Source organism: Diospyros lotus, chromosome 8, assembly GCF_014633365.1.
Source record: "Diospyros lotus cultivar Yz01 chromosome 8, ASM1463336v1, whole genome shotgun sequence".
In the NCBI taxonomy this organism is placed as follows: Eukaryota; Viridiplantae; Streptophyta; class Magnoliopsida; order Ericales; family Ebenaceae; genus Diospyros; species Diospyros lotus.
In genome coordinates this window covers 8,500,014-8,513,067 of record NC_068345.1, presented here as the reverse complement: position 1 = coordinate 8,513,067, position 13,054 = coordinate 8,500,014, and the positions used below count along the sequence as shown (strand labels likewise).

General features: G+C 38.6%; 1 protein-coding gene across 1 annotated transcript; it reads right to left on the bottom strand.

Moving 5' to 3' along the window:
- Positions 1–339: 339 nt before the first annotated feature.
- LOC127807759 (uncharacterized) lies at positions 340–759 on the bottom strand. The gene has a single exon (XM_052345818.1). It carries the CDS (start codon positions 757–759, stop codon positions 340–342), a length of 420 nt encoding a protein of 139 aa, XP_052201778.1.
- Positions 760–13,054: the final 12,295 nt, after the last annotated feature.

Genomic DNA, 13,054 nt, shown 5'->3' with positions numbered 1-13,054 from the left:
CATCTCGTTTCTAGCCTGCACGGCCTTCCAGGGTGTTGCTTCTAACATCTTATGCACAGATTACTAGGTTTGAACTTAGGCCTCTTAAGATCTAGCTTCTTACTCGCTCTATGATTACTTGTTTGCTGACTTTCTACCTGAATGGCTTCGATCTGGTTCAAATTAGCCTCAGTTGTGACAGTTTGCAATACCGTCTCTGCATAGGACTGAGTACTCACGCTGCTTAAGGCTCGCTGAAGCCTCAGATTTAACCCCCCCTAAGAACTTTTGGGCTTTAATCCTTTCATCTCCTTCATAAATTGGCATGTTCCTGATCAATCGGTTGAAAGTATCGTCGTACTAGGCTACGGTCATGTCCCCAGTTTGCCTTAACTCCATAAATTCTCTCTCCTTCTTTACTCTCAGACTTAGAGGAAAGTACTTCTCGTCGAAGAGTTCTTTGAACCGCTCCCAGGTGACGTATGGTGCCCTAGCTCGAGGGGTCATTGCTCGTTTAACTCCTTTCCACCATCTGTCTACCTCATCTTGAAGCATGAAGGTGGCACAGTTGACTTTCTCCTCTTCTCCACAGTGTAAGTGGTCTAGCAGCTTCTCTGCTTGTTCAATCCAGAATTCCCCTTCGCTGGGGTCCGCGCCAAGTTTCCCTTGAAAGATGGGAGGATTCTGTCGACGGTAGAGGTCGAGCATGTTGACTGCATGGCCGTCCCAAGAGTGAGTTCCTTGCATAAATCCCACCATGCTTCCCATTATTTGCTCCATTTAGTCAAGTCAAGTACTCCTAGTCTCCTGGCTAGAGTCGCCTTCTGGGTTACCACTTGCGTTTCCCTTTGCATTGCTAGCTCATTGATTGGGTGTCCTAGGTCCTACCGTTATCTCCCTTTGAGTGTTCACCATCTGAAAAGAAAAAAATATTCTCGATTAGTTCACGGGATCATACCATTCAATAAAGCTAATCCTTCATTAATTTTTACAGATATTATACATCCGATTACAAAATGTCATAGGCAACATACTACATAATTCATGGAGATAGTTAAAGCATTTCTAGCTATGTCTACTTTGGTCTAGACGACCTCCATATCCGAGTGTCTTTTTCGTCTTCGGACTCGTACAATGGTCCCTTGAGATCGTCTGTGTCCTCAAAGTCAAGAGGGTTATTTTCGACCCAAAGTACGAGTACACCGTCTTCCTCTTCTGCCTCGATCGGGTCTCCCATTTCTTCTTCCTCTTCTGCCTCGATTGGGTCTCCCATTTCTTCGTCAGACTCCTCCACCAGTACTGGCACATATAGCTCCACCAGTTGCTCGCGAATCCGCTCGCAATAAAGATGGAATTCGAGGAATTGCTCACCCTGCCGGACCCAATTAGTGAAGTCTTGCAGATCGCTTTCCAAAACACCAACCAGCATATTTATCTGGAATTGGAATAGGTCAGGCCAGAGTCGGTAACTCGAGGGTACATCAGTCGATGATTTTTTTCATTTGGACCAGATACTCCATGATGCCTTCGTTTGGTTCTGGGTTTCGGGTCTCAAGACGGTGTGCCCAATGATCGACTAATACCTGTTCTAAGAAGTTTCCCGCCATCCTGTCAACACAACTCCCGTTAGTACCCCTAATTGACCTCGAGTTGGTACTTTTAATCTTCTTAGATTCTAACGTTCAGTCTAAGTTCTCCTTTCTAGGTACTCTACTTAGTTGAGCTCTGATACCACCTGTAGCACCCCACCTATTCATGGCGTGTCATGTCTTAGGAAATCTTGGAAAGATTATTATTTTTTTTTTACATCATTTCCAAAATTCCCTTAGACCTATCTAGTGCTCGGTGAAATACTAGATATAAAATCTTATAAAGCGGAAGCTGAAATCGAACCTGATAATAACATTTCATACATAGATAACTGAACATGGCACTCATTACAAAGTTAATATATAAGTTTCTAAAGATAATTTAAAATATACATGATACTTGAAATATTCGAGCTACAACGTAACATGGTACACTTGCTCTTTCCTCGACGACTCACGTCGTTACACATCTTCGACTTCCGTACCATCACTGCAAATCCTGACTGGAACGTTGAATATTCCAGGGGCAAACCCGATTTGATGATGAACCATCTAAGTAAGGGTATAAGATGTTTTAACATGTGTGTATGCAATGTCTTACTCATTGTAGGTGTCAACTGCACCCTTTATGCTACTTACCATTTTTACGGTCACCTCTTTCAAAGCCGGGGTGTATGAGGGCACCTTTGGTACAGTAGCGGTGCTAGTTCGTACTCCCTACCGTCGCGATGCATGTGATCAATGATATCAATGTGTACATATGCATTTCATAACATATCATGTGTGCAGTCTACGTGATGGATACATATCAGAGCATGTCAATATGATGAAAGCATTCCTGAAGATCGGGTGTAAACATAAATATTTATAACTGTACTAATCTTGTAACAGTATACTTACTTATCACAAATTAAGATGTCTTGATAAGCGTGACGGCCTCGGTAAACGTGTCGAGCGAGCTATTTCCTAATCCTCATGCCCCAAGGATTCCTAAAACATTAAATTTATTCCAGAATATTAATTTACTATTTTTCTCATAATTCTCACAATTTTCACAATTTCTCCTTATTTTCTAGGCCTTATTTCCTTAACAATTCATGATAAATATCTAAACCCTCATTTAACCCAATTTTTCCTCACTAATATTCTCAAAGTAACATTTCTAGCCTTATGGAATTTTCTTGAAATTTTCTAGATTAAATTCCTATTAATTCCTTATTTCCATAATAACAAATTACTTAAATAAATAATTAATTTAACATTTTCCAAAAACAATTTCACAAAATAAGACATAAACGAAATTCTAGATTTTCTGGAATTTTTCAAATTTTTTTGGAAAATTTTTCCTATTTTCTTTTATTTTTTCTTCTTTTCTTTTATTTTCTTTTCCACCTGGCGCGCGCGTGCAGGCCACGCGCCGTCTTCCCACCCGCGGCCACATGCAGCCACGCGTCCAGTCTAGTTTGTCTTCTCCGACGGCTGCCTCGCCACCGGTGACCCTCTAGCTTCTCCAAGCTTCAAAAAAACCCTTTCTCCCCCCTAAATCCAACCCCCTGATCTCGAATATAACCTCAAAAATTGAAAAAAACAACTAAAAGTACCTCGATTTGCTTGTTGAAGCATCGGCTCCGGCAAAGTCGCGATTTTCCAGTAAGGCTCGATTCTCTTTCTCCTCTGCTCTATTGGCCACCAAACGCTCCAGAATTTTTGCCCACGATGCAAGGATTAGAACCCTATTCACCAAGCTGTCAAACGCTGCCCAAAACGCTCGATCTATGAAGTAAAAGTTTCGGATGAATAGCCTCGCTTGAACTCAGTTATTTATAGCCCAAACTCATCTAACTTGTCCCATCAAGGGTGCCACGTGTCCTAGAAGCCATCCCGACGATCATTTCGCCTTAAATGCCCCCCTTTCTCTGATACCTAGTTGCAGGCGCGACCAGAGCATGGCCGCGAGCCTGCTCCAATTTTTTTTTTATTTTTTGATTTTTTTTAATATACATATATACATACATATACATATATACATATACCTATATACATACATATACGGGCAGTATTATTTACAAGAAAAGCCCCATTTAATACATAATATCTATATAATTTATGGTATTTTAACTATGATTAAACCATACAATTTAACTATGATTTAAAATATATAATTTATGATATTTTAACTATGATTAACTATATACTATTTATAATATAAATAAATAAATTTATTATAAATATACCTTACCCTATTAAATTTACCGATAAACACTAAAATTCTACTAATTTCTCTAGAGTCTTAAAATATCAAAATTACGATTATTATTTATGATGTCTTAGAGTATTACAATATATCTCTCTCTCTAGCCTGTGCAACAGCGTCTTTGGCATCCCTTGGGCTCGTTCCAGCCTTAATCTACAAGAAGGTAAGTCTTTAGTTTTATCAACAATGATTTTCAGCAGAGGTATAAAAATGAGTATTAGTTTCTACTTAGGGTTTTAAGTCATACCAATTAGGATTGAAAGCAAATTGGCAATCCGTGGTACTTCTTAGTTTGAGTTTTGGGGTCTCATGAATGAATATTATGAGAAATGGTTGAGATGCATATTTAGGGGTGTGTTCCACACATTATCATGTTATGGTATATATAAATATGTGGGTTAGCCTAGGTATTGGGTGGAGCTGATTGGCCTCAAGGGTCGTGTGTGGTCGCGAGCATCGCCCTTGGAGTGGAGCTATCCGGACCCAATGACCTTCTAGCATTTGAAGTGGTTGTGACCTTGGGTGGGAGCTGACTGTCCTCAACGGTTAATTGTGCTCACGAGCACTGCCCTGGGAGTTGAGTTGTTTGTCCCCAAGCGTCCATTGCTAATTGTACAAGCTAATGGGAGTTATATGTGTGCATATATTTTCTTTGGTTTGTGGCGCCGGTGTGCGTGACTTATTGGGCTTTATTCCTTTTCCTTATGGCGAATTACTCATGTTGTAATCTGATTTTCATTATCATTCATTGTTATGCTTGATGGGCCTTGTGGCTCATTCTCTTACTTCTCACATCATTCCAGGAAAAGGCAAAAGTAAAGCTGACGGCGAATCTAGCAAAGGTGGATTTTCAGGGACTTAGTTGTGTATAGAGATTATTTAAAGACAATGTCATTAGCAGTCTTTTGTTGTATTACTGAAAACTTGTCAGTCTCCTATATTTTGAAAGCTATGTGTATATTGTTGTGATCATGGCTTGGGGGTTTTATGTCTAATGGAAGCTTAGAACTTGTGTACTTATGTCATGAATGGATGTACCTATATGGTAAATCAAGGAGTGTTTATGAATGCTCCTATTTGAGTTGTTTCTGTATCATTCTATTGATAACCTCCTCACAAATCCTCTATACTAGCCGAGGCTCCGGGTGGTGGGCCGTCACAGTTTGGTATCAGAGCAAAGGGGTTTGAAGGTTTAGGATGAATTTTTGAGTCTCTGTACACATAGGCCATTGGGTAGAGTTAAGGGTTTGTTTATGGTGGATGTAAGCTTGCGTAAGAATATGTCCCTATGACTAACGATGATTTAAATGTGGACTTAAGTTTTAAATGTGTTGGTTATGAAGAAAGGATGAGTACACGTCGAGGGAGGCCACCATCCCGAGGTCGGAGCCGTAACCCAACTGTAACTGTACCTTTCGCTGCATCTGAGTCTCCAGGGGAAGGTAGTGGGAATTGGAGAGAGGAGAAGGCTAAGTTGCGAGGGACCTTGGCAGGACTCATGAGAGTTGTAGACCGATTAGCTGCGGACCGTGAATGAGGGGAACAAACACCTCCAGTGGATACAGGAATCTAGCTAATGTCGCTGCTAATCCGACTCTTGGTTTGGTGGCTTAAGGTACTAGTAGCTCTGGTGGAGGGCAGCTACTTAAAGACTTTATGGCTCTCCGACCCCCTGAGTTTTATGGTGGTGTGGACATTTCAGCAGCGGAAACTTGGATGTTATCAATAGAAAAGCACCTGCGTTTGATGGATTGTGATGATCAACAAAAGGTGAGGCTGGCATCTTTCTTGTTGAGAGGAGATGCAGAGCGATGGTGGGAGACAGTCAGACAACGGTATGTGGGCAGAGAATCGACATGGGCAAAGTTTCAGGAGGCATTCAATAACCATTATTTTCCTAAGTGGATTAGGGAACAAAAGAGTTATGAATTTATTAAGTTGACACAAGGGGATAAGACAATAGCGCAATATGAATTTGAGTTTATTTCTTTGGCCCAATTTACTCCTGAAATAATATCTATAGAGGCCAAAAAGGAAGCCAAATTTCTAAGGGGGCTGAGTGTAGAAACTCGGTATGCGATGGGGGGAGCCCGAATCACTGATTATCCTACTGTAGTACAGAGAGCCTATGTAGTGGAACAAAGCAGGAATGAGTTGAAAAGTAAGTACGCCATCTAGAAAAGGGTTAGTACTTCAAAGACACAGAGTGACAGTCGAAAAAAGGGATGGGAATCTAGTCAGGCCAAGCGAACAGAGGGGCCAATGGTATGCAATGCTTGTGGGAGACAGCACAAGGGTCCTTGCCGTGGGACCACTAGGGCGTGTTATCTATGTGGACAGTTGGGGCATATATAGAGAGATTGTCCCCAACGGAAAGGAGCAGCGGTTGCCCCAGATGTGGTATGTTACAGATGTGGTAGGAATGGGCATAAGGCCAACAATTACCCACAGTCATCGCAGTTTAGGGATCAGAAAGTGAGTGGTCAAAGGTCTACTCAGAAGTCAGAAGGGCCCAGGGTGTAAGGAGCATCTTCACCAGCAGTAGTACCACCTAATCCGAGGGCAGTAGCTACGGATCGACCTCACGTACAGGGCAGGGTTTTCGCTCTGACGTTAGCGGATGCCGAGAAGGGTAATGAGACCATCCAAGGTATTCTCTCTTTGTATGGTATGGATGTACTGGCACTCTTTGATACTGGCTCTACTCACTCCTTCATTGCTCTACATGTTCTGTGTCATGTCCCTATCTATAGTACTATTTTGCCATATTATCTATTAGTGTCTATGCCTGGAAACGAGATATTGGTAAGTGGTGACGTGTTTCGGGATTGTGAGATTAAAGTGCACGATATGAACCTATTGGGTGACTTGATTGTGTTAGATATCCAAGATTTTGATTTGATCCTTAGTATGGACTGGTTGTTCTTCCATTTTGCTAAAGTGGACTGTCGAAGTAAGACGATTTACTTTGAACTGCCGCAGCAGCCTGTTATTGTATATAGGGGTGTTAAACCTATGAGTACAATCCCGATGATTTCGATTATGAAAGTAAAGTGGTTGATGAGACATGGTTGTGAGGCGTACTTAGCTTTTGTAACTACTAGCGTGGGAAATAAAGCAAAATTATCTGAAATTCCAGTGGTTTGTGAATTTCCTGACGTGTTTCTCGATGAGTTACCAGGATTACCACCTGCCAAGGGAAGTGGAGTTCTTTATTGATTTAATACCGGGCACCCAACCTATTTCGAAAGCTCCCTACAGAATGGCCCCAAATGAATTAAAGGAATTAAAGGCTCAGTTGCAAGAACTAATTGATAAAGGATTTATCCGGCCTAGTGTATTGCCATGGGGTGCCCCAGTACTATTTGTACAAAAAAAAGATGGGTCCTTGAGATTGTGCATTGATTACTGTCAGTTGAACTAGGTGACAATAAAGAACAAATACCCATTGCCTCGAGTGGATGACTTACTGGATTAGCTTCGGGGTGCATTTATGTTCTCCAAGATTGACTTAAAGTCTGGTTATCATCAGGTACGTGTTAGAGAAGAAGACGTGCCGAAGACTGCTTTTAGGACTCGTTATGGCCACTACAAGTTCGTCGTTATGCCATTTGGGCTGACTAATGCCCCTGCAATTTTGGGGGTGTGTTCCACACATTTGTCCTTGCATAAACTCATTTGACCTTGTATAAACTCCTAGGCTAACCCACATAGTTTGTTCTTGAAATTCGGCCACTTGTGCATTAAAACTCATTTGACCTTGCATAAACTCCTGAAGGATGTCCTCTAAAAAAATTTCATCCTAAGGTTGATAAGTATCAGATGTAACCCCTTGTTCTAACTCGAATTGGTAAGATACTGGAGAGAAAGGTTCATGAGATTGGAACAAAGAGTTATCGTTCCAAGGATAATTCCAATGGTCATAGGAATTGGGGTAATTAGTGTAAAGATCTGGGTCGTAGCCTGACAGATAAGAATTCTCCATCTGACTCTGGTTAAAAAAAAACCTCCCCTCACTGGGCTCGGGATGGCCAAATGCATTAGAAGACATAGAAATGCTAAAATACTGAGACATAAAGAATATGAAAATGACAATTCAACAACAGATAGTAATGCTAATGAATCAATTAATGTTTCAATAATCATACCTGACCTGTAGTCTCTTGCACTGTTTAGTAACTAATAGTTATCTAAATACATTTTTTTATTTTTTATTTAAGTTTTTTTTAATTTTTTTAATTTATAATTTTTTTTCTTTTTTGTTTTTACCTCAATCTCCCCGACAATGGCACCAAAATTTTGTTGTACTCTCACCCTGCAATTAAAATACAATAAAAACACATTAAAATTTTTATATTTTTTTCTTTATTTTTGTGAGAGATTTATACTCGTCAGTATACGAGTACAGTTGTAGTCCAAATTTAAATTTATATTTTCTAGATGAGTCCAGATCATCTACTGACAGATTTATTTATGACAAAAGAAAAAGAATGTCACACACACGCACACGCATTTGGATGAATTGATAACAAGTTCTTTTTTATGGGTTTTTTTTAGATAACAAATACTAAGAAATAAAGTAAAGCAGAAGTTGAAATATACGCTTAATGTGAGAATATGAAATTGGATAGCACTTGAGTTAAGACAATTTCAGCGTCAACCCATTGATTCCCAAATTTTAACAAACAAAGTTAGTAACATTAATTTAATTTTAGATATGAGGGTTTGTTATTAAATGCAATTAGAAATGATGATAGTTCTAGTTTAAGCAATCCCCATACATGATATACGGGATTCTAATTTAAGCAACTATCATAAATTCAATTGCAATTAATACACAAAACAACTAAATTAATCATTTGGGTTTGGGTATGATAGCGTTTTCAGTTCTAGTAACTCTCATACATGGCATGGAAGCTCTAAGTTAGGCTTACGCTCCAATCCAAACCTAGTGATTTTTCAATAATTAATACACAATCATACTAAAAATTAAATTAATGTCACTCATTTAAAACGCAATTTTCTTTGAGAATCATTGGCGTTGGACACTGTTCTTGTCTTAACCCAAGATTGAATTTAGTTACTCATCTCCATTTAAAAGTTAATTGACAGGAATTTAAATGGCGTAATTTAAATAACAGAATTTAAATGACATGAATTAAAATAGCAGAAATTAACCGGCCATTTAGGCGGTGGATAATAAAATGACAGGAATTAAAATTGCAGAAATTTAAAAGTAGAAATTAACCAGCCATTTAGGTTGTGGATAATAAAGTAACAATAAATGACATAAGAATTCAAGAGAAGAAAGAAAGAAAGTAAATAAGATCACAAGAAAAAACAATAGAGAACATAAAAAAGAACAAAAGCAATTCTCAAATAGAGAATTCTAAGAAAATAACTAAGTTTTTATTCAAGAATAATAATCATCCTTACAAATGCAATCAAGTGAGCTATTTATAACTTACAAGATGCAATACAAATCACATAATTTCAATTATTCAACTAGACATAATTATATCTAACGGGCACTCACACACTTAAAGTTAAATGGATTTTAGTTATAATACACACCTAAAGTTAAATGTATTTTAACTAAAATACACACCTAATAAAGCATTCATAGAGTTAAATGGATTTTAGTTATAATACACACCTAAAGTTAAATGGATTTTAGCTAAAAAACACACATAATAAAGCAATCATAAAATAAATATTAAAAAAATAAAAATAGATTTCTATAATTGAGTTTTAGGTCTTCATTAGGATTAAAAAAAAATGTTTGGACCTTCTCCAAATAATGTCTTCCATGAGTTTGCTCAAGTTAGGCCTTAAACATGTGTTGGGTCTTGGGTCTTCAATTTAATGGGCATGTGTTGGGTTTTAATTCTTCAGCGGTTGGGTTTGAATTCTTCATTTTTCAATCCAATTTAAGTCTCCAAGCCCACATTCTTCATGCCTACAAGCGAGTAATTAAGTGTTATTAAATTATATATTATGTATATATTTATATGATATATTATATGGTATATTATATACTTATATATTATATAGATGCTCCATGCATGCACTCATTGAGTATATGTATTATATTATAATATATATTATATTTACATGTTTATTATAATATATTATATATATATATATATTACACATAACTATTCAATTAAATCAATTTAAAATCAAAACGGGGGTTATAATTATAACAAAATTTTATAAAATTAACCACTAATCACTAATCCTTAGACTGAATGAACACAATTGTCTTGTGTATTGGTGTGCGTGATTGCTAATACATCGAACAATCCAATTGCGAGGTGGAGAGATTCATCCATGTGGTTTTGTACTGTTAGTGCATGGAGGCAGGTGCATAGGGAGAGGATCTTTTACTCTTGTTGTCATTGATGGGGTGAACGTTCTATGTGATCTACTCTTAGTGTGATGGGACAGTCCCTAGTTAAGACATATTGATTATCAAGAAAGGTGTTTCTTGAGGTGTCATCTAATCACATTGATGAGGTCAAACACATAGTTATTGAGTCTGTGAATTTATCATTCCATAGTTCTCTCTTAGTCGGGATGTTAGGTGATGAAAAGATTATAGCACACGGTAATCATTAATTGTTCACTTGAAGTGAGAATTTATTATCACCTATATTGTCCTGAACTGCTATTAGGTGTTATTCATGAACCCTAGAGATGGCAAATGGGCCTGGCGGCCCATGGACCAGGCCGGTCGACCTGCCTCATAGCCCAGCCCGACCCGGTACTGTAACAGACGGGCCAGGCTGACTCGCCCAGCAAAATGCGGGCCGTACCGGGCCAACGATATGTGGCCCGTGACCCGGCCCGACACAACCCACCAAAATGGCCCATGGGCACCAGCTGGCCCGCTAAAATGTTTAAACATTATGTTTGTAAACATAAGTAAATATAATTTTACAAACATAATTTTTAATTATTATATTTAAAATATGTTTATAATTACTAATTACAAACATAAAAATTATAAGTAAACATTGTTTACTTATGAACATATTTTAAAAAATATTTGTTACATTTGAGAAAAAAATATTTAAAAAATTATGGTTAAAAAATTAAAAATAAATTGCTCATAGGCTAACCCAACTCAGCAGGGCCACGAGCCGGCCCGGCCCACCTTGGGCCATTTATTAAGGGCCAGAAGGTCGTGCCGAACCCCAATTTCCATTGCCTCGGCTCAGCCTGGCCCACCTCTCTCACGGGCCAAATTCGACCCAGCCTGCCAAATGGGTGGACCAAGCAGGATCCCGGCTCGCCCATTTGCCATCTCTACTGAACCCTCAAATTGTTATCGGTATATGGAGAGATTCTCTGATGGGTTAAGATATTGACCGGTGTCAAAATGAGTTTTGGTGCTATCTGATTCCAAGTGAATAGTGGATTTAGAAAGTTACACACCATATAGTGTTGTATTTGGTATCGACATCGTGTGTTTGGTGCGTCTCAAGAAACAGTGGGTTAAATGTTGACTTGTTGGGCAGAGAAGTTGACTTTTCCCTGTGGAAGTCGACTTCTAGTCACCAATTCAGCCTCCTAATAGTGCTACACGTGGGTCTCAATTGTGGAGGCTAAGAGGTGAGGCGGTGGAATTAAAGATATGAAATTAAGGAGGAAATTATAGAGGCTTTTTGAACTGCTTGCTTCCTATGTTCTTTTTTTCTTCATTCGTCTTCTTCTACTATTGATTAATTTTAAGTGCATGATAGTCATGCAGAGAAATTGAGACATGAGTGCTGGTTATACAGGCAACCTCTGGTTTAGCATGGGAAGATGTGACCGAGACGGTACCAGACAACATGCTAGGTGTGGACAGCCTAGAACCACCACAATGTGAGGTGGAATTGGTCTTAATACAGAAATAGTTTCTGTACTCTAACCTGACATCAGACTTCAGGTACACATTTATTATTTTTCATGAGATGAACATCCATATTGCTTAAATACCCAAGCTATGTATGGTATGTATTTATATATTATGTTGCGTGTATCTAATACATGTAAAAAAAATTAATTTTACCTATACCGTCGTATGTGTAATCCGTCACTTGGGAAGAGGCCCCTAGGAGTCCCTAAGGGTGAATTACGTGCTAGTATTGGGAAAAGGCCCCTAAAAATCCCTGGGTGAATTCCTAGTTAGCCCTAGGAAGAGGCACCTAGAGGTCCTTGTGGGTGAATTTCATGCTGGTCTTGGTAAGAAGCCCCCAGAGGTCATAGAGGGTGAATTCACGCATTGGGCCTCAAGGTTGCTTTTTACGGGGCCTTCTGCGAGATTAGCCACTTGTCACGGATCTCCGATAGCCCTTTATTGCTAGGTCGTCTCGATTAAGTTGTGTTGATCCATTTATATATTTATATGTACACAAACATACATACATATATAAACATAACTACACACACATATATAATGCATAAATGCATATCATAATTGCACTTATATATACATGTACACACATATATATTAATAATATTGGCAAAAGCATATTTTTGCCTCTAAAGTTTTACATTTTTTCTTGTGTAACCCTAAACTTTTTCGTGATTTCAATTATACTCTTGAACAATGAAAAATATCTCATTTAAACACTTGTCTAGTAAATGATACGCACATGCACTTACTTGACAATTTTCTTGCGTCTCCTCAGCTCCATTTCTCTGGCGCATCCTTTCTCCCTTTTTCTCTAATGGCATTTCAATTCCCTTTCTCTCTGGCAATGTCTCCTCAACTCCTACTCTTTCTTTAGCGAAGCTTCAAAGCTCTTACTCAAGAAACTAGAACAACGTGATGATAAAGATTTGGAAAGGAAGAGGAATGAGGATAAGACCAAAGCTAGAGCTGCTTGGACTCTACACATGATTGATTGTGAAGAATCATCTTTTTTCCACCCTCAGAATCAAGCGATAGCAAAGAGAGAATAGGAGTTAAGGAGATGCTAAAGAAAAAAAGAGTGTTGAAGAGACACAGTTGGATAAAGAGAAAGTAACCAAAGACTTCGTCGGATTTGAGATGAAGCAATTGGAGAGAAAGGGAGTTGAGAAGACATTGGAGAGAGAGAAGAAATATTGGAGGAGACACAACTGAAGAATACGTAGCTCGAAAGAAAGAAAGAGAGGGAGTTGAGGAGATGCTGAAGAGAGGAATGGGACGTAGGAAGTTGAGAAAACGTTGGAGAGAGAGAGAGAGAAAGCTGATAAG

Bases quoted from the DNA above. Each gene is read 5' to 3' on its own strand.
- LOC127807759 (XM_052345818.1), bottom strand. From the start codon at position 759: ATGGAGCAAATAATGGGAAGCATGGTGGGATTTATGCAAGGAACTCAC.